At 42.6% G+C, this 19113-nt stretch overlaps 2 protein-coding genes across 3 annotated transcripts; both read right to left on the bottom strand.

Moving 5' to 3' along the window:
* Window positions 1-4153: 4153 nt before the first annotated feature.
* Cst12 (cystatin 12) lies at window positions 4154-8051 on the bottom strand. Of its 2 annotated transcripts, NM_153734.2 has the most exons (3): window positions 7781-8014; window positions 5115-5225; window positions 4154-4361 (listed from the first exon to the last, which is right to left on the bottom strand). In NM_153734.2, exons 1-3 carry the CDS (start codon window positions 7973-7975, stop codon window positions 4281-4283), a joined length of 387 nt encoding a protein of 128 aa, NP_714956.2. In that variant the 5' UTR covers window positions 7976-8014; the 3' UTR covers window positions 4154-4280. The 2 variants fall into 2 exon arrangements, with proteins under 2 accessions (NP_714956.2, XP_063139246.1); XM_063283176.1 differs by lacking the exon at window positions 4154-4361 and having other exon boundaries at window positions 5116-5225; window positions 7681-8051.
* A 3573-nt stretch (window positions 8052-11624) lies between these two features.
* Cstdc1 (cystatin domain containing 1) lies at window positions 11625-18345 on the bottom strand. Its single transcript, NM_147137.3, has 3 exons — window positions 18103-18345; window positions 15262-15372; window positions 11625-11816 (listed from the first exon to the last, which is right to left on the bottom strand). The coding sequence occupies exons 1-3, from the start codon at window positions 18316-18318 to the stop codon at window positions 11736-11738; spliced, it is 408 nt and encodes a 135-aa protein (NP_671478.2). The 5' UTR covers window positions 18319-18345; the 3' UTR covers window positions 11625-11735.
* Between the last annotated feature and the right edge of the window lie 768 nt (window positions 18346-19113).

Below are 19113 nucleotides of genomic sequence, written 5' to 3'. Positions count from 1 at the left end.
TATCCACCTCCACTGTCTCCTTCAACTCCCCCGGAACCCACCAATTCATCTCTTTCTCAACTTCGTGCCACTTATCATCATCATTAGCAGCAGCAGCAGCAGCAGTAGCAGCAGCAGCAGCAGCAGCAGCAGCAGCAGCAGCAGCAGCAGCAGCAGCAGCAGCAGCAGCAGCATTTTTATGTGGACAACTTTATCTACCTCAATTTTTGTAGCCTCTGTCATTTGTGACATTTTTAAAACTATTTGTAACTTAAAACAATAACTGATTTCTTTCACGTTTAAATAACAAGATTATCAATTATATGCTCAATATACTTTGAGATTGTAAAGTGGTACAATCGTTTTTGGAAAGCAACTTGACAAAATACTTAGAGCTCTTAAAATCATCCATGTTTTCAATATTTGTCTGAACAATACCAATTCAAGTCATGAAGCAAAAAAAAAGTTTTTTACCTTGAAAGGCATTCAATACAGCCTTGTATCCAACAATGGAAGCCTGGCAACCATCACTTCTACACACAAATTACCTATTTCCCTTTGTGGCAAGAGCAGTTATAATCTAGAGTCTAGATTATAGTTTAAATTCTGTACATTCAGCAAAACTCTGTAACACAATACAGTTGTTTACTCCAGTGTTCATGTTTAGCACAGAATCACTGGTCTCTGGATATACTTATCTTTCAGGTCCATTTTGTATCTTTGACTTATATTCATCCTACAGATCCATTTTGTATATTTGACTCAAAACTCTCCATTTTCTGCCTCCTCCCCTACTGCACATGTGTCTTGGTTACTTTTCTATTGCTATGACGAAGACCATATACCAAGGAAATTTATTATAGAAATCATTTAATTTGGGGGCTCGGGGATCCAGAGGGATAGAGTGCAGGAATCATCATAGCCAGAAATTTGGCAGTAAGATGGGGACATGACACTGGGGCAGTAACTGAGAGCTTAGAACATCTGATCCACAAACAGGAGGCAGAGAGAGGAAATAAGAGGGAATGAGAGAGATTGAGGGGAAGGAGAAAGGGAGAGAGAGATGAGCTTTCATAGAAACCTGTGGGGGCCATCTCATTCAAATCATCCACGTTTTCAATATCTGTCTCAACAATGCCAATTGGGTAACTACCATCTTATCACCTTTCCTTAGCATGGCTGTCCTTCCATCTATCTATGTTGTGGCAAATGGTACAATCTCTTTCTAAGGCTGAATACTATTCCTTTGTGTACATGGTACAACATTTTCTTGATCTATTGACTCATTCACAGACATTTCAATTATTTCCATCTCAGCTATTATGAATAATGCTTCAATGAGCAAGGAAGTGCAAGAACTTCAATAGGTAGTTATTTTATCTCCTTTGTGCACATATCCAGAGAAGTGATTTCAGTGGAAAACAGTTTCAAAGTTCCTAATAATGTTTAAAATAAAGCTACTGTACAACTGAAGCTGTTTCTTATGCAGCTGTGGCTGACTTTGTTCTTTTAATCTTAGAAAACATATCTCCAATATTTAATTTCTATCATTTTTACCACTCCTTTGAGGATTACTGTATTTTTATGTGATGGAGGATAGTTGCAGTGTTTATGTTCTTTATTTTCATTCCTAGCTCTCTTGAGATATTGTTGATAGCAATAATATACTTTTAGAGGGAAGATATTTTGTTGTAATCTTACATCATGAAATAACTATGTGAGGTGATATATACAACAGTGAAATAGAGTATTCATCACCTCAAATAGTTACTTTTTCTTGTAATAAAAACACCTTCAAATTTACTGTTAGTGGATTTCCACAAGCGAATAAATTATTACAATATGACCATCCTGAAAATTTGTACTTTTTGAACAACATATCCTGCCTTGTAATCTCTACCACTCCCTCTCGGTGTGGATTTGAGTTTTCATTAAATTCCATCTATGAGTTAGGTCTTGCTGTATTTGTTATTATATGTCTGTTCTATCTCTTCAGGATCCATCCACCCTGTCAAAAATGGCAGTATTTTCTTTTTTCATGACTAAAAAACATTTTGGTATTCATGGCACATAATCCCTTAAGCATTCATCTGTCATGAGCATTTAGGTTGTTCCCACATGTTGGCTACTAGGAGCAGTGCTGCCATGATTGTGGGAATGCAGATAGCCTTTGAACAAACTGATTTCATTACAAAGCTAAGTTGAGTTGATCAGAAGACAAGGGTGACAGATATAACATTAGAAGCCCTAGCAATGAGCCCTGAGCGCTGACTCAACGAAGTTGACAAGATGATCTTGTTTTACATACTATGAAGGCTAGGATCAGTCAAATGGAGACCACAGACAAAACACTCCTTGTAATTAATTTGGTTTCTTGAATTCTTTGGAGAACCATCTTGCAACTTTACCTGTGAAAACCAAACAACAAATGTATTGTGTCCTGGGGACACAGAATCTACTTGATGTTTGTTTGTTTTGCTTTTTTACTGTAGTAGAGACAGATGTTTTGGTTAATCTTTCAGAGAAATGTAAAATGAACCACGGAGGATTTTGTGTATTGAAGCAGAATGCAATATGCATATCATGAAAACGAAGCAGGTCAGGAACGTTCCTGAAGTGAAATAGGAGTTGGGGAAATGTTCCTGCCTAAGAACAATGCTGATCAGAAGGACATTGGGTCCATGAACAAGAGCCATTGGGTCCATGGACAAGAGCTCTACCCTTCAAGTCTTAGGGCTCTTATAATAAGATTCCAGCTGTGCTGACCACATAGCTGTAACATAGTAATAGAAGCCAGATGTTGAGATGTTCTAAATCCTATACACATGTCAAAGGGCCAAAGCCAGCCACTGTGCTACATTCAAGGAGCTGCAGCGATAGTTCTAAAAACTTTGACCCATGAGCACTGTGACAAACTCACAGGAATGGGAAGGCCGAGAAAGAATTGATTCTTCTCCATAGATCAATGAAATTGAAATTCCAGAGGCCCAAGATAGAAAAGACCACTAGGCCTCCCGTTCTGAGTATTCTTCCAGATAATATTACCATCGCCTTCCCTTCTCTGTAGTGTTCCACCTCCCACTTGCCTATCTTTTGTCCTTCCAAAGCCATTCCCAGAATCTGAGGAAGTAGACTGCAGTATTTCTTGGCCTAAAAGCAAAACTGTGCCTCTCTTGGGGCAGTGAATGGTGCTGACAACCATAAAAGCCCATACTGGGACCTGGGTGAGAAACATGGAGTTCAGCGAATAGGTAAAAACACTGAGACTAATCTATCAGGAAAATGTTCTTGTCAGCAGCCACCAGTGTACACAGGGGTAGAATTTTATCATTGTTAATTCTAATCTAACACACACACACACACACACACACAGAGGGAGAGAGAGAGAGACAGACAGACAGACAGACACACACACACACACACACACACACACACACACACACACGAGTCTGTCTCCAATCCTCTGCAGAAAGATCATCCACTGTGATTCAGCTGGCTGCTCCTAGTCAGCTCTGCCTTTCTTTTGAACATGTGAATGAGGGATGTGAAGGAAGGAAGGAAGGAAGGAAGGAAGGAAGGAAGGAAGGAAGGAAAGAAGGAAGGGAGGGAGGGAGAGAGGGAGGAAGGAAGGAAGAAAGAAAGGAAGGAAGGAAGAAAGAAACAAACAAAGAAACAAAGAAAGAAACAAAGGGAGAGAGAAAGAAAGAAAGAAAGAAAGAAAGAAGGAAACAAATAAACAAAGAAACAAAGGGAGAGAGAAACAAAGAAAGAAAGAAAGGAGGAAACAAAGAAACAAAGAAGCAAAGGGAGAGAGAAAAACAAAGAAAGAAAGAAAGAAAGGAGGAAACAAACAAAGAAACAAAGGGAGAGAGAAACAAAGAAACAAAGAAAGAAAGAAAGGAGGAAACAAAGAAACAAGCAAAGGGAGAGAGAAACAAAGAAAGAAAGAAAGAAAGAAAGAAAGAAAGAAAGAAAGAGAGAACTACATACAAATATGAGATGATAGAAAAATGAATGAATGAAAATTTGAAATAAACAGTGAACTACTTCATAAAATCTACTCCATACTCTGCACCTTCACATAGGGTGATAATATAGATTATAGAATCTCTATTGCTTGTCAGTGAGTGTGGCTTCTGTGGCAAACAGTCAATACAGAAAACTCTACATACTATTTAAGGACTCAAAATGGTTTGTAAGACTTTAATTGTGCTGGTACTAAAAAGACCCAAGGACACAGACAGTGACCCTCTAGAGGAAAGGAGCCTTCAGCTACAGGCACAGAAAGACCCTTGCCCCACTTAAGTCTGCACACAGGTGCTGTTCAAGATGGTGAACTCAGTGACCCATACTCTAGTCTCCACAATGTAAGTGCAGCGTACCTGAAAAAAAAAAGGCACAAAGCATAAATTGGAAAAATGCAATGCATTAAAGCTATTTAGATTATAAAAACTATGTTTAAAAAAAACAAGAAAAGTTAAAACACAGTAACCTATAGCAAGACTCATGAAGCTCAAAGCTCTACAAGAACAAATAACAGAATTTGTAACAACTCCCCCACCTGAGCCCAGGATCTCCTGAAAAAGCACCTTGCTGGGGTAGTCGCTCATGTTAAGCATTCTGTCCTCACAGCTTCCCTGACACCTAGGGTGATAGGTGAACTTCTATCCCTTCCCAAGGGTCCTTAAAGACAGGGAAATGCTTGAGAAATTGTTTAGGAATTTCCCAAGAGAACAGCAGTACAAACTCACATGTCAGATATAGGACAAGGTTGTCACCAGGAACCACCCTTACCAGCCAGGAGCTAAAGGGAAAGGCTGAGCAAGCAGACAGACTAAAGCGTTCTCACTCCCCAAAAAGCAAACAGTGGAAGACTGGTAACTAAAAGGAGAACATGAACCCCTTGTTTTCCTGAACCTCAGAGGTCTCTGATGGCATAGGGCTGGAACCACAGGGAAGATTCCATCACCGATGGAGACCACGTGGGTGCCTGGAGGTTGCCTGTGGCCAGGCAGCTGGGATAGGAGCAGAAGACTGCCCCAGCCTTGAGAGGCAGGCTCTGTCTGCCTAAAAGAGTCCTTTCTGCATTCTTTCCCAAAAGATTGTCGATAGATGGGGTTGATTTAATCCCAAACCTTTTTCTCTCCTGGGCCTTCCTGCAATGGACAATTGTCAATGTCTTCATCATATTTCCCACAAAGTGTACGGCCCATCTCCAGGTCTACTAAATACTTCTGCGTATATTTCTGTCAAGAAGAAATTGCAAAACTGTTAGAAAATATTTAATTGGAAATAAGTGAGAGAACTCAATAGAAAAACAAGCAGAAAATGTAAAAGTTAAACAGACAGAAAATAAATAGCACAGAGCACTTACTATCTTGTTTCTCTGATTTGTGGGGGGGGTAGGGTTTTTTTCTTTGTTGCTGTCATTTTGCCTTTTTAAGACAGTCAGTATAGTGCAAGATGACGTCTAACTTTCGATCTTACTGCTCCTCAGCCTCCCAAGTACTGGGGTTACAGGCATACTCTTCCACAGCCAGCCGTCTTTTAATCTACTTTTTTCAAAATTTCCTTTTAATTCTACACAAAAGATAATGTCCATTTATCTGGGGATATAGCTTAGTTGGGGAGTATGTGCTTGGCATGCTCAAAGCACAAAGTTTGATCCCCAGAGCTCCCAATGTCTATTAAGTACAATAGGGGAAACATTGAGTCTTCTTTCAGTCAATTTTCCCCTGGTAAATGCCCCATAGTTCTTAGTAACAGAGTAGCAACTATCCGGGGTACAACATATTCACACAATTAAATCCACAGCAGCCACACACAGGACACTATGACAATTATCAAATGTTCACCCAAGCAGTATCAGAGGTAACTGCTGAGTGACTCCTTGACCTAGAATAGGTGAGCCAATCTGTCATGAGCAGGTAGAACATATGTCTCACTCAGCAGACCTGGAAATTCTGGGGTCCAGGGGTTCAGGAATCTACACAGATGACAGCAATATGAACTCATGTCAAGCACAAGGCAATATTCTCATACTCACTACTAACCAACAACACACTTGAGCCAGACACACAACAACACCAATTACCCATTAACAGTCTCATACACATGCCTCAACTCATGCCAACGACACTGTCATACACTTATATCTGACACACACTAACAGCATACAGGTATTGTCTCATATATCTTTCCTACATAGTACACACAGTGAGTCAGGCTTGGGACCCCTGCCTGGAAGCAGCAGGAAGAATTCTAGTAAGGAGGAACACTATGGTTCAGAGCCCAAGATTGGAATCAGCTTTAAGAAGTGGAATCATCAAAGGTCAGGAAAGAAAGACCAGAGAGTATCGTATCCCTGGGCAATAGGGGGTATTCCCAGACCTTCAACTATAAAATTATGCCACAAATCTGTGACCTTCTGCAATTCTACCTGCCTCATGGATCTTCGTGTGGGGGCCATGATGTGAGAAAGAAACATCATTCTATCCGAAGGAAGCCAATAGAAAGACTGGTCTCAGTGGTAACACTTCCCATCAATACATGATGATATCATCTGAATTTATGCAGGCTTTAACAGCTTTATGAACACTTCCTTGAGGTCAGTCCCATGAGGCTACTTCAGAACTACAACAATGTTACATGTCAATTCAGATTGCTTCAGTCTTTCCTCAAATCCTCTTATTCTATTTCTGTTGTTGTTCGCTTGTTGATTTGATAGTATTCCTACCCCTTTGGCCCAGAAAAACACTTTATAGGGTCCCTCCTTGAACCTACTCACTTTTCAACCAGGCCAGCACACACATCTGCTCCAACTCCCACTTACTGGTGACCAAATCACCACTCTCTTCGTCTTGGTCTAAATAAAGGTTCTCGTCCAGAGGCTGTGTGGGCCACTACGCTTAGTAAGACTCGAGTGAAAGGTTTGGGAGTTCACCAGAGGAGCACTACCTAGTGGAATCCCAGTACTCCCAGCTTGGTATCCTGCCTCCTTGCTGCCACGCCTCTTCTGCACACCTACTCCTCAGTATTCCCCCTCACCTCAAATCATAGAGTCACAGTACCTCCTTCCAGGAGACTTGGATCTCCTGAGTATGCTTGCTTCATCCTCTTCTGTGAGTGTATCTGTGACAACTACACTTTCTACCCACCCAAAGAGTCATCACTTTCTTACCTTCTCCAGCTCCCATGATCCTGTTTCACCACATTCACTCTGCCTGGCCTCGTATTTTACTCATGGAATTGGAGCTAGCATAGTAGTGTGAAAGAGTGAGCCCCTGTCTAACTCCACAGCCAATTGCCTACACAAACGTCATCCCAGCAGTGATACTCATAACACCAGGAACCCAGTACACGTTCCCACCCTACTGAACAATGCCCAGTTCACCTGGCTCCCCAAAGGTACCTGTCATCACGTCACATTTGCTGCCAACTGTCTGCTGTGGGAAACCTTGTACTGCTAGTTCCGGTGCCACCTTCTCTCATCACCTGGCTCTCTACCGTTCTAACATCCCTCAGTACTGATTCGATTTCCTTCACCCGGAACTCAGATTGAGACATTGGTGCCTCCCTTCTCCCCTACTTTTTAGAGGCTACACTCACTTTAAAATAAGTCCAAAGTCTGGAGCTTTTTCTAGCACTAAATTAAGGGGTTTTTTTTAATTCTATCAAATAAAAGCCTTGGTTTTAACTTACTACAAACCCAGAGGTCCTCTAGTCCTGCCAGGTGTTGGAATGAATGCAGGCACCAGGCAGGAAGCAGGCTATTGCACCAGGCAGGAAGCAGGCTATTCACCTTACGAAGACTTCTCCGGACTCTCAGGAACTTGTAGGCAAAATCATCATTCTGGTTTTCATTGAAGTGGAACAGGACATGCTCCATAGACATGACAAAATCATTATCATTCTTGTCGATCTCTATAAACTTGAAGTTGCAATCATGAATCCCCAGCACAATGAGTGCCACGGGCAGGACCGACTTCCACAACATAGCTGTCCTTAGAATCCGCACCGAGAGCTGAGGATGCTCGAGTGGAGGGGTGGCGCAGCCGCAAATGGTAGTGCATCCCACACGGCCCTGCCCACCGGAGGCCCTGGAGTGCTAAGAGCCTCACTTTGACTAGGGCGTCTTGCCAATGGCATCTCTACTCCTCCACCTTGACCCATTCTTTGTCTAAAAGCCGAAGGCAGAAGAGGAGCCCACATTTTCAAGACCTTGGGGACATAAGCCACAGGCTCATGGGTATTATGCAACATATCCTCTGCTTGTACATCTCCCAGTCTGCTTCCCCCTACCCTCACCCACCCCCCACCCTGCCCATCCCTGATATGAACGGATGTGGAGTTCGGGATTATAAATCTAACCAATTTACCCTTACTACTCTGAATTTCAGAACCGGTGGGGTCACAGAAACTCTCATGAGGTAAGGTAGGGTCTTGCATATTTGGAATTAAAAAGCAGATGCCCATGGTCTTGGAGCCTCAGAGGACCCCAATGAGAGGGGTCAGAGTCACTACTGGGAGATCATCTTCTCTACCATATCGACCAATCTGGTGGTCAACCCATCACTCCTCTACTTCCTACCTGAGGCCCTGCCCCGTCTGTGCTTTGCAGCCCAGTGCCTAGGAGAATCAGAATGGCATGAAATGGGTCTGTAGAAATGAACACAAATGGCAGTCATGGGCCTAGAAGCTGATTGGACTCATAAAGGGGCATCTGCAGATATGCATCCACACCCACCTCTATCATTTGCCCCATGCCAGATTTCTCAGGAGAAATGCTCTACACTCTGTCTCACTTCTGGGACTACTGATGAGAAGTAAATAAGGCAAGGGGATGAATAAGCTAGAAACGCTCTGAAAATTGCCAGCATGGAAAAAAGAACTCATGCTCAAATGGTCCGCCATGCCTTGGGAGACCAAGACATTTAAACTTTGAAGGTTCAAAAAAAAAAAGAAAAAGGAAAAAAAAAGACCCAGAACCTAACCGTTGCCTTGGGGACAGTGTAGAGGCAGAACTATCGATCTGGCACCATGGAAAGGGACAGGACTGTGGACACGATTGAAAACCCCGTCCTAGAGCTTCCATGTGGGAGGAAATGATCTCTCAAGACAGCGTGAGGGTGAATGCTGTCTTAGTTAGGTTTCTATTGCCTTGATAAAGCAGCACGACAGAGAGCATTTTGAGGAGGAAAGGCCTTTATCTTACAGTTTGTAATCCAATATCCAGACAAGTCAGAGCAGGAACTCAAAGGCAGGAACTGACAAAGGGGCCATTGGTGAACACTGCTTACTGAGTTGCTCCTCATGGCTTCCTCAGTCTGTTTTCTTATACAACTAGAGAGCACCTAAAAGGGATGGTGCCACCTACAGAGGGCTGGGCCCTCCCACATCAATCATTAATCAAGAAAATGTCCTTCAGACTTCCTACAGGAAACGTAATGGAAGCGTTTTCTCCACCTAGGCTCCCCTTTTCAGCTAACTCCAGCTTGTGTCCAGTGGACAAAAACAAACAAGCAAAAGCAAAAATGATGATGGCCAGGGGTCCTAAAAACAACGATATCCTTTTCCCCAGCAGACTTCAAAACATACCTAAGCCCTTTGCATCCCTACCAAAGTAGGCTTCTACGTCTGTTTACATCCATCCTTCCTAGTAGCAGACTCATCATATCTTACCATCATCTCTCTGAAGTCTCCAGATCTGTATTGTGGTCCCTTCTCACTGAAGCTTGTGAGTTATCTGTCTTCTCCAAATTTATAATTAGTTTACCAAAGGTTAGCAACTGTTTTATCCCTAAGGAAGTGTTTGTTTTCTTTTATGTATTTTTGTTACAATCCACTACCCCTATACTGGGTTTTTTTTTTTCTGAATTCAAACAAGAATTTAGGAAGAGGGAAGTCTTGATATAGAATCCAATATAATCATCTGCTGTCTTGTCTGCTCTCTGGAGTGCACACTCCCACATGTACAATATGTCTCTTGAAGGTCTATAGCAGCAGAATCCACTGATTTGTTACTTCAGAATGTATTGAGGGTTGGGAAGATGGTACAGCACTAGCCCCACCAGCGTAAGGATCTGAATTCAAATCCTCAGAGCCCACATGAATCTAAGGTGTGGAACTTTATATCAGCAATACCAGTGTTCCTATGACAGGATGGAAAGCAAAAACAGGACAATCCTGGGCAGCTCACTAGCCATTTAACCTGGCACACCAACCAGTAAGCAACAAAAGACAGCCTGTCTCAAAAAAGGTGCAAAGTGAACCCCAACACGCAAGGTTGTCCTTGGACCTCCATACATGTGCCATGGCACACACAAACCAGTGTTTACACACATGAACACACACACACATACACACCATATATTCAATGTTTTCTTTTCATTAAATAAATAAGAATGGGGCCCAGAAAGATGGATGGCTTGGTGATTGAGAGTGTGTACTGCTCTTCCAGAGGACTGAGTTTGGTTCCCAGCACCTATGCCAGTTAGCTCTGCAGGCACATGTACTCATATGTACATACTCACATTCAAACCAACCCACAGCCCCCAACACGCACACACAGCTTACACATGCATGAACACATGGACGTAAGCATACAGACAGAAACACATACGTAGCTTTAATAATTAAAAACAAAAAAAAACCTTTTAAAAAAGAACTAAGAATGTTTTAAGTATGTGTTTTTAAAACATCCTATTCTACATTGGGTTCACTCTACTAGCACTTAGAGATAAAAAGCTAAATGTTCCAGTATTTCCCTCCTTAATTTCTAGATGCATTTCACTGTGGTCAGAGAACACAACCTACATGACACTCATTCCCTGAAGTTCATTAAGATGTAGATTACGGAGCAAAATGTGGTTATCCACAGGTTCAAAACAGGGTATATACTGAACTTAGGTGAATATATATATATATATATATATATATATGCATGAAATCAAATTTGTTTAATAAGTTCTCACATTTTGTGTGTCTTTGGTGATTTTAACTCTGTGGATCTGTCAGTTACTGAGAAAGATACCTGAAACTCTCCCATTAGAGCCATGCATTTACTTCTAGCCCTATCAGGCAGCCTGTGCTATTTAGGAGGGCAAGGTCTTCTAGCCTATCATTTACTCCTTCCCTCCACCCCTGAGTCTGAGCCTGGTCCCACTGCTGAATGAACACTACTATGAGCCTAGGTCCTGGCATAGAAGCATGAAGAGACAAATGACTATTCTTGGGGGAAAGTGTTCTGTATTCTTTCATGTGCTTCTCTTTCATTTTCTTTGTGAGTTTTCACATCACCATGCTGCCTAAGCTGGTCTCCAGTTTGTGGGCTTCTTCAACCTCCTGTATAGTGCTAGACAATAGGTGGGCACCACCATGCCTGGCTTCTGCATTCCTTATGAATGCATAGGCGAGGGGGCATAGAGAAATTAAAGAATAAGTGAATACATAAATGAATGAAAAAGAACACAAATCAACCAGTCCAGCCCATACATGAGCTGCTTCACATGAACTAAGGAGTCTGATTTACTCCTAAATCTATACTTGCAGTCAGGGCAATAAAAAAGATGCTTATCAGTGAACATGGTATCCTTAGCAAATAAACAACATAGAAGACCCCAAGCACTGTTCAGGAATCCAGAAGATGCTGTGAGATGCTTTTAATTGCATTAGCACTACACAGACCTTGGGCTACAGATGGTCATACACCAGAGGAAGGGAGAAAACAATACGTAGCCAAAGCCCCTCCCCTCTGCTTATGTCGGCACACAGGTGCTAGTCAGGACTGTGAAGTGGGAAAACCAAGGTCGTGCATCTACTTGGAAAACACAGTGCACCTGAAAAAAAACCATAATACGTAGGTTAGAACATTTTAATGATTGAAATAGTGTAGCATGCAAGACGAAGAAAAGCTTTTTGTTCAAAAATAAAGGTGAAACATCTATTTTATAGAAGCAAGGAGCATAAAGCTCAAACCCCCACTAGGACAATGGACATAAGTCACAAAATCCCTCCACCTGAGAGAAAGGGCTACTGAAAAAGCACCCTGAGGCATCCTGTCCTTACAGCTCCCCACCCTACAACCTATGATGATGGATGGACTTCCCATCCAAAGGATCCTGAGGAATGAAGGGAGCACTTGAAAGAAGGCATCAGGCACTCCCCAACAGAACAGTAGTACAAACTAGCCCAAATGAATCTGTTCCAAGGCCATTAGTTTAACAAACCCTGACAGAGTCCCTCGATGGAAAGCCATCCTCAAGGTCCCAGATGCCATGGATTACGTATCAGACAGGACAAAAATGTCACTGAAAACAACCCAGAATCTATCAGTAAAGTCAGAGTAAGTGAATAAATTACATAATTCCTAATCCCAAAACATGAGCAAAAGAGGACTGATGACCACATAAAGAATTTCATCTTCCCAAATCCTGATGGTCTCTAATTGGCCTGTAGCCAAATGAGGGCTACAGGCACGGTTTATCATAGACGGAAGCCATATGGGCATCTGCAGTAGAGGGGTACCTTAGGCTTGCTTAAGATGACCCCTTCTGACACATATACCACTATGTTCATAGCAGCTCTATTCCCAATAGCCAGAAACTGGAAACAACACAAATGCCCCTCTACCGAAGAATGGATACAGAAAACATGGTACATTTACACAATGGAATACTATTCATCTAGTAAAAACAAGGACATCATGAATTTTGCAGATAAATGGGAGAAACTAGAAAATATCATCTTGAGTGAGGTAACCCAGACCTGAAAGGCCATGCATGGTGTGTACTCAGTGATAAACGCATAGTAGCCGTAAAGACAATACCCATGGTACACCCCCACAGACCTAAGACATTAAACAAGAAGGAAGAACCAAACAAGGATGTTTGAATTTCACTTGGAAGAGAAACAAAATAATCATAGGAAGCAGAGGGAAAGAAATGGGTGAGCGAGAGCAGAGGGGGAGGGCAATGGGGAAACAGGATAAGGAGCAGAGAGATAGGAGAGAGGCACAAAGGGCCAGGAGAATGAACAGAAATCTGTAGCTCCCTGGGGTGCTGGAGGGGAGTCTCTAGGAAGTCTCAGAGACCTGAGATAGTACAGACTCCCAGGAGTCAATGCAGGTGACCTTAACCTTATCAGTGAGGACATGAAACCTGAAGAGGCTACCTTTTGTAACCAGGAAGGACCCCCAGAAGACAGATAGGGACACGAACACACTCATAAAACTTTTGACCCCAAACTTATCCTGTCTAAAAATAAATGCAGGGATGGAGCAGAGACCGAATGAAAGGCCAACTAATAACCAGCCCAACTCAAAACAAAGAGGTAAGAAGTAGATGGAAACCCCACAGAAAGACCAAAAGAATCAACAAACCTCAACCACTAGAAACTCTGAATAGTCTGAACCACCAACGGAAGGATAAACACAGGCGGAAATGAGGCCCCTGCATATATATAGCAGTCAGGCAGTTCGGCCTTCATGGCTATCTTCTCTGTCCTCAGCGGGAGAGGATGTGCCTAATCAGGCTGAGGCTTGATGTGCCTGAGGGGGTAGATACCCAAGAGAGGTCTATCCTCACAGAGGAGAAGAGGAGGGAGGTGGAGGGAGGTACTCTGTGAGGGAGGGGCCTGGAGGGGGAACAGTGTTTGGGATGTAAATAAATAAATTACTTAATAAAACAATTAAAATTTTTAAAAAAGAAAGAAAAGTGCTGCCTTCTATGTAGTTCCTGGTAGGTCAAGTGCATCCAATTAATCACCCATACCCAGGAATAGATAGGTAGCACAAACTAGACTCAATAGATTAATAAAAAATTAGGACATGAAGTTGGGCAGTGAACATAGATATGGAGTTACAGGAGAAAAAGAATTGTATAAAATTCTCAAAGAATTAATACAAATATTTTTTCCATCTTTATTAACTTTAGTATTTCTTATTTACATTTCAATTGTTATTCCCCTTCCCGGTTTCCGGGTCAACATCCCCCTAACCCCTCCCCATCCCCTTCTGTAGGGGTTTTCCCCTCCCCATCCTCCCCCCATTACCACCCTTCCCCCAACAATCACATTCACTGGGGGCTCAGTCTTGGCAGAACCAAGGGCTTCCCCTTCCACTGGTGCTCTTACTAGGCTATTCATTGCTACCCATGAGGTTGGAGCCCAGGGTCAGTCCATGTATAGTCTTTGGGTAGTGGCTTAATCCTGGAAGCTCTGGTTGGTTGGCATTGTTGTTCATATGGGGTCTCAAGCCCCTTCAAGCTCTTTCAGTCCTTTCTAAGATTCCTTCTATGGGGTTCCTGTTCTCAGTTCAGTGGTTTGCTGCTGGCATTCGCCTACGTATTTGCTGTATTCTGGCTGTGTCTCTCAGGAGAGATCTACATCCGGTTCCTGTCAGCCTGCACTACTTTGCTTCATCCATCTTATCTAGTTTGGTGGCTGTATATGTATGGGCCACATGTAGGGCAGGCTCTGAATGGGTGTTCCTTCTGCCTCTGTTCTAAACTTTCCCTCCCTATTCCCTCCCAAGGGTATTCTTGTTCCCCTTTTAAAGGAGTGAAGCATTCGCATTTCGGTCATCCTTCCTGAGTTTCATGTGTTCTGTGCATCTAGGGTAATTCAAGCATTTGGGCTAATAGCCACTTATCAATGAGTGAATACCATGTGTGTTTTTCTGTGATTGGGTTACCTCACTCAGGATGATATTTTCCAGTTCCCTCCATTTGCTTATGAATTTCTTAAAGTCATTGTTTTTGATAGCTGAGTAATATTTCATTGTGTAGATGTACCACATTTTCTGTATCCATTCCTCTGTTGAAGGGCATCTGGGTTCTTTCCAGCTTCTGGCTATTATAAATAAGGCTGCTATGAACGTAGTGGAGCATCTGTCTTTGTTATATGTTGGGGCATCTTTTGGGTATATGCCCAAGAGAAGTATAGTTGGGTCCTCAGGTAGTTCAATGTCCAATTTTCTGAGGAACCTCCAGACCGATTTCCAGAATGGTTGTATCAGTCTGCAATCCCACCAACAATGGAGGAGTGCTCCTCTTTCTCCACATCCTCGCCAGCATTTGCTGTCATCTGAGTTTTTGATCTTAGCCGTAAATTAATGAATGTGGGGGAACGACGGTCCTTTCTGTTTCCAGTGAGGGAGCCCTGAGATGTCTCCTCACTCTACCTGGATTTTCTCATACCCTCCCTAACCCCTGTCCCAGGCTTTGCCTGATTATCTTTTTATTCCCAAAAGATTAGTCATAAATGGAAGTAGTTTGATTCTCTAACCTTCTTTTCTCCCGAGCCTTGTAGCAATGGGCAATTATGGATATTTTCATCATGTTTCTTACAAATCGTGCGGCCCATCTCCAAATCCATTAAAAAAATCATCGTCCATGTCTGTAAAAAAGCAATTATGCAAAAAGTTGATAAATAATTGTTTTTTTATAAAAACAAAAACACAGGAAGAAGATCAAGTAGAAAATGGGCAAATGCTTGGAAAATGCATTTGCTTATAAATAGTCTTCTATATGACTGGGCTATCAATGTTTGCTAACAGAAATGTGCCTTTGAGAGCCACAAGACACGGACCTTCAGCAGTCTTCCTTCACACTTCCTGCTGAACTCTGGCCCTCTATAGGGGCATGGACATGTAGGATATGGCGTATTCACAGGATCACAATCAAATCCAATACACAAAAAGGAACCTGCACACACTGTAGCCACACAGGATGATGTGACAACTCTCACTAAGCCACTCCTTTGATATAGAACAAGAAGCAGGCAGGACTCCACCTTTGCTGGAGTATGAGGAATCTCTTGTCTTTCACATGAGCAATGACTGCATGCAAGTGCCCCTCCTACAGACACACTGTGGTGAATGCATGGTCTCACCATCCAGGTTTAAAATCTGCTCAAGATGCCTTATTGAGTTATTGAGAATGATTGTCATATCCTTAAACAAATACACATGAAAACTCAGAGGGTATCTAAGCAGGAAATCCTACCATAGAAGAATACTCATCATGGTGGACTGATGGGGAGATTGCCAAAAAAGCTGACTAAACTGGGCATGTAGGAATCTATACAGGTAATAGTACACCTATCTTTGCACAACACACGTCAAATATATAACATACCTTAACAAAACACACTAGAAGTCTTTGTCTATATTTATACTGGGAACAACATATGATGACAGGGACTGACAGCAGTAGGCGGGGATGGAGACATCGCAGAAGCCTGCTCCTTGTAAAGTAGGATGGCACCTGGGACCCTGGGAAGCAGGAGACACATCCCTCCAGGGGTCCATCTGAAATAAGAGGCTGCCTGCAGTAGGCTGGGATGAAGACATCTCAGTAGCCCACAGCAGCTCTTTGTAAAAATTGGTTGTTCCCATTTCTCCTAACCTTAGCCCTGGACAACGGCTGTATAGATTTCATTTGTGCGTGACTGCCTTTCAGTTGGCCTTGGTGTGCATAATTATTCTATTATATCTGACTTTCCTACTTCTTTCTCCTTTTGCTCTGGTGAATTCTGTGAAACTAGATGTTCCTTGATGTTATGATTCTTAAACAATTGGAAATTGAAGCATAGGGGCACAGCATGGCACAGCCCTAATGGCCCAGGTGCATGCTGCGTGTTCTTATCTTGGAAACAATGTAATAACTGCACAATAGTAGTTCCAGATCAATGCTTGACTTGTGAAGAAACTTTAAAGAAATTATTAGAAAATGAATTAGAGCCAACATTGGGACCCTAAGAAAGGAAAAAGTTATTGAAGTTAGGAAATAAGTTAGAAATATAGAATATATAAAATTATAAACTAGTAAAACTAAGTCAAAATACTGGGACTCTTACGAGAGTCATTGTGTGCAAGGAACAGAAAGCTAGCGGAACCACTGAGTTAAGGGTTAACTTGATTCTTTCTGGTCACTACCTGGCAGTTTTGCCTGTGTCACTTATCATTAGAGCTTCACAGGAAAATGCAAGTAGTTGACCTCGGAGCTTTGAGCTCTGAAATATAATAAGTTAGAAGTTAAAGTTTAAATAATGATAAGTTTACAATTATTATTATTATTTTGGCCATAGGCCTGGGAATAGGGGAAGCTTTAAATTTTGGGAACAATTATAATTCTTAGTTCTTTGTAGGATGTGGTTATTCCTTCGAATTTGATTTGGCAATGATTATACAATGTCTTTTTTCTACCTACTTTTGAGTTATCAATAAAAGACTGGGGCAAGAGAAAGGCTAGAGAGCATGAGAAGAGTATGTGAAGAGTGAATGAGAGGGAACATGTGAAGAGTGAAGAGAGAGCGTATGGGGAAGCGAATGAGAGAGCAAGTCTGAGAACAAATGTGAGAGCGAGTGAGAGAGCATGAGAAGAGCATGTGAAGAGTGAGTGAAGAGAGAATGTGAGGTGTGTGTGAAGACTGTGTGTATGAGTGAAAGGAGAGTGCATGTGGTGTGTGTGCGATATGTGTGAGGTGTGTATGAAGAGGGTGTGAGAGTGAAAAGGTAATGAACAGAGGTGTGAATGAGTGTGGGAGTTGGAGAAAAGAAAACCCCAATAAAAAAGCAGAGTGAACAAGAGAATGCAGAGTGTATGCAGCCTCAAACTGCGAGAGAGAGAGAGACTTTAAGCCTTGAAATTGCCTGTCAGTTTGTACCCAAAGAGTAGTCTGTGTATATTTATTATGTGCCTTCCAGATATCCCTGCTTCCAGTTCACAATTCCGATCCTGTGTCGAGGCTGGATCCCGGCACATTTATGCTTGGCACATACTAAGAATATACTCACTCCATCACATCTGTTTCACACCTCCATGTCCAGTCCTACATTATGAGCAAGACCTGCATCTCCATAGCTGTGAGGTAGCTAGAGGTGGTAAAGTGTTTGATACTAAGGGTTCTTAGGGCCCAGGGCCCAAGTCTAACAAGAGCCCAAGACAGAATCACACAGGGAAGAGGCAAATGTGTCTTTGGTCAGGGAGTGTCTCCAGGTCTGCGACTACAAAGTATTCTGCAGGCCCTGTACTCTCCTCATGAGTCCCTGCTGATGCCCATCCACCCCCCATCCCCCAGCCTACAGCTCTTCATGAAGAGATAATGCTCTGCATCTGGACTCACCTTTTTCTGGGCTCTCCCAACTTCTAGCAACCTGTATGTATTCTCTTCTGAGTTGTTGTCATTGAACTGAGCCACAGCAAACTCCACTGATGCCACAAAATAATCTAGATCCTTAGTAACATCTAAAACTTCTTTGTCAATGGTCCACATATGGGTGCCTAACACAATCAGTCCTACAAGCATGGGCATCTTCCACAACATGACTGTCTTTAGCATCAGCCTAGGGACTGGGGTCACAAGGGTAAAGGGATGGTACTGTCACAGTAAAAAAAAAAAAAAAAAAAAAAAAAAAAAAAAAGTTTGGACTCAAGGCTGTACATGGCCCTGCCCACCACAGCCCTGTGCTCCTGACTGCGTCCTTTGTTCTTTTGAGCCTTTATCTCCACTCCCCTGCCTTATCCTTTTTCACTACCCCCAAATAGAAGGAGACAGGAGACGTCCCCCAACCTGTGGTGACACAAACCCTGGCGTAACAAACATCCATAAAAATATCCTCTGCATGCACATCTCTGGGGCTGTCCCCCCAGCTTTGCCAAGGCAAGTGCCACTTACGTTGCAGCCTAGAGACACTGTGTTTGTTCCTTTTGTCCTTACACGATGCTAGAAAGAGTCCCCAGAGTCAGGGGAACTCCTGAGAAATCGGGTGAACTCATTCCTGGGAAATGGAATCAGCGGTTGCCTGCAGCACACACCACCTGCCAAGTTCAAGGCCAACAGTTGGGGGAGGGGTGTGCATGCGATGCCACCTTCCTCATTGTCCTGACCCTCTTTGGCCAGCGTTATGTCTGGCTCCGTTCTCCTGGCTTCCTATGTTAATTCTCAGTTGCCCTCCATTCTGACATGCTCTCGTCTTCTCTGACATCTCTTCTGACCTTTTGGCTCTAATTACTGAATTCCTTGTTAGAATCACAGCTGATTTCATAGCATCTTTCACTTACCAACTTCTAACTCAAGTAGACCATAGTCATAGAATATCTATTGCATCATCCCTATCTTTGAAATCCATTGAGA

Source organism: Rattus norvegicus, chromosome 3 (assembly GCF_036323735.1).
Source record: "Rattus norvegicus strain BN/NHsdMcwi chromosome 3, GRCr8, whole genome shotgun sequence".
Taxonomy (NCBI): domain Eukaryota; kingdom Metazoa; phylum Chordata; class Mammalia; order Rodentia; family Muridae; genus Rattus; species Rattus norvegicus.
The sequence above is the reverse complement of the archived record's forward strand: the minus strand, read 5'-3'. Positions and strand labels throughout refer to the sequence as shown.

Excerpts from the sequence above, each read along its gene's own strand:
- Cstdc1 (NM_147137.3), bottom strand. The coding sequence starts at position 18,318 with ATGCTAAAGACAGTCATGTTGTGGAAGATGCCCATGCTTGTAGGACTG. Across the intron at positions 15,373-18,102 it reads TTGGGAGAGCCCAGAAAAAG|ACATGGACGATGATTTTTTT; the intron begins GTGAGTCCAGAT and ends GCTTTTTTACAG. Across the intron at positions 11,817-15,261 it reads AAGGCTCGGGAGAAAAGAAG|GTGCACTGTGTTTTCCAAGT; the intron begins GTTAGAGAATCA and ends GTTTTTTTTCAG.
- Cst12 (NM_153734.2), bottom strand. The coding sequence starts at position 7,975 with ATGTTGTGGAAGTCGGTCCTGCCCGTGGCACTCATTGTGCTGGGGATT. Across the intron at positions 5,226-7,780 it reads TCCGGAGAAGTCTTCGTAAG|AAATATACGCAGAAGTATTT; the intron begins GTGAATAGCCTG and ends TCTTCTTGACAG. Across the intron at positions 4,362-5,114 it reads AAGGCCCAGGAGAGAAAAAG|GTACGCTGCACTTACATTGT; the intron begins GTTTGGGATTAA and ends TTTTTTTTTCAG.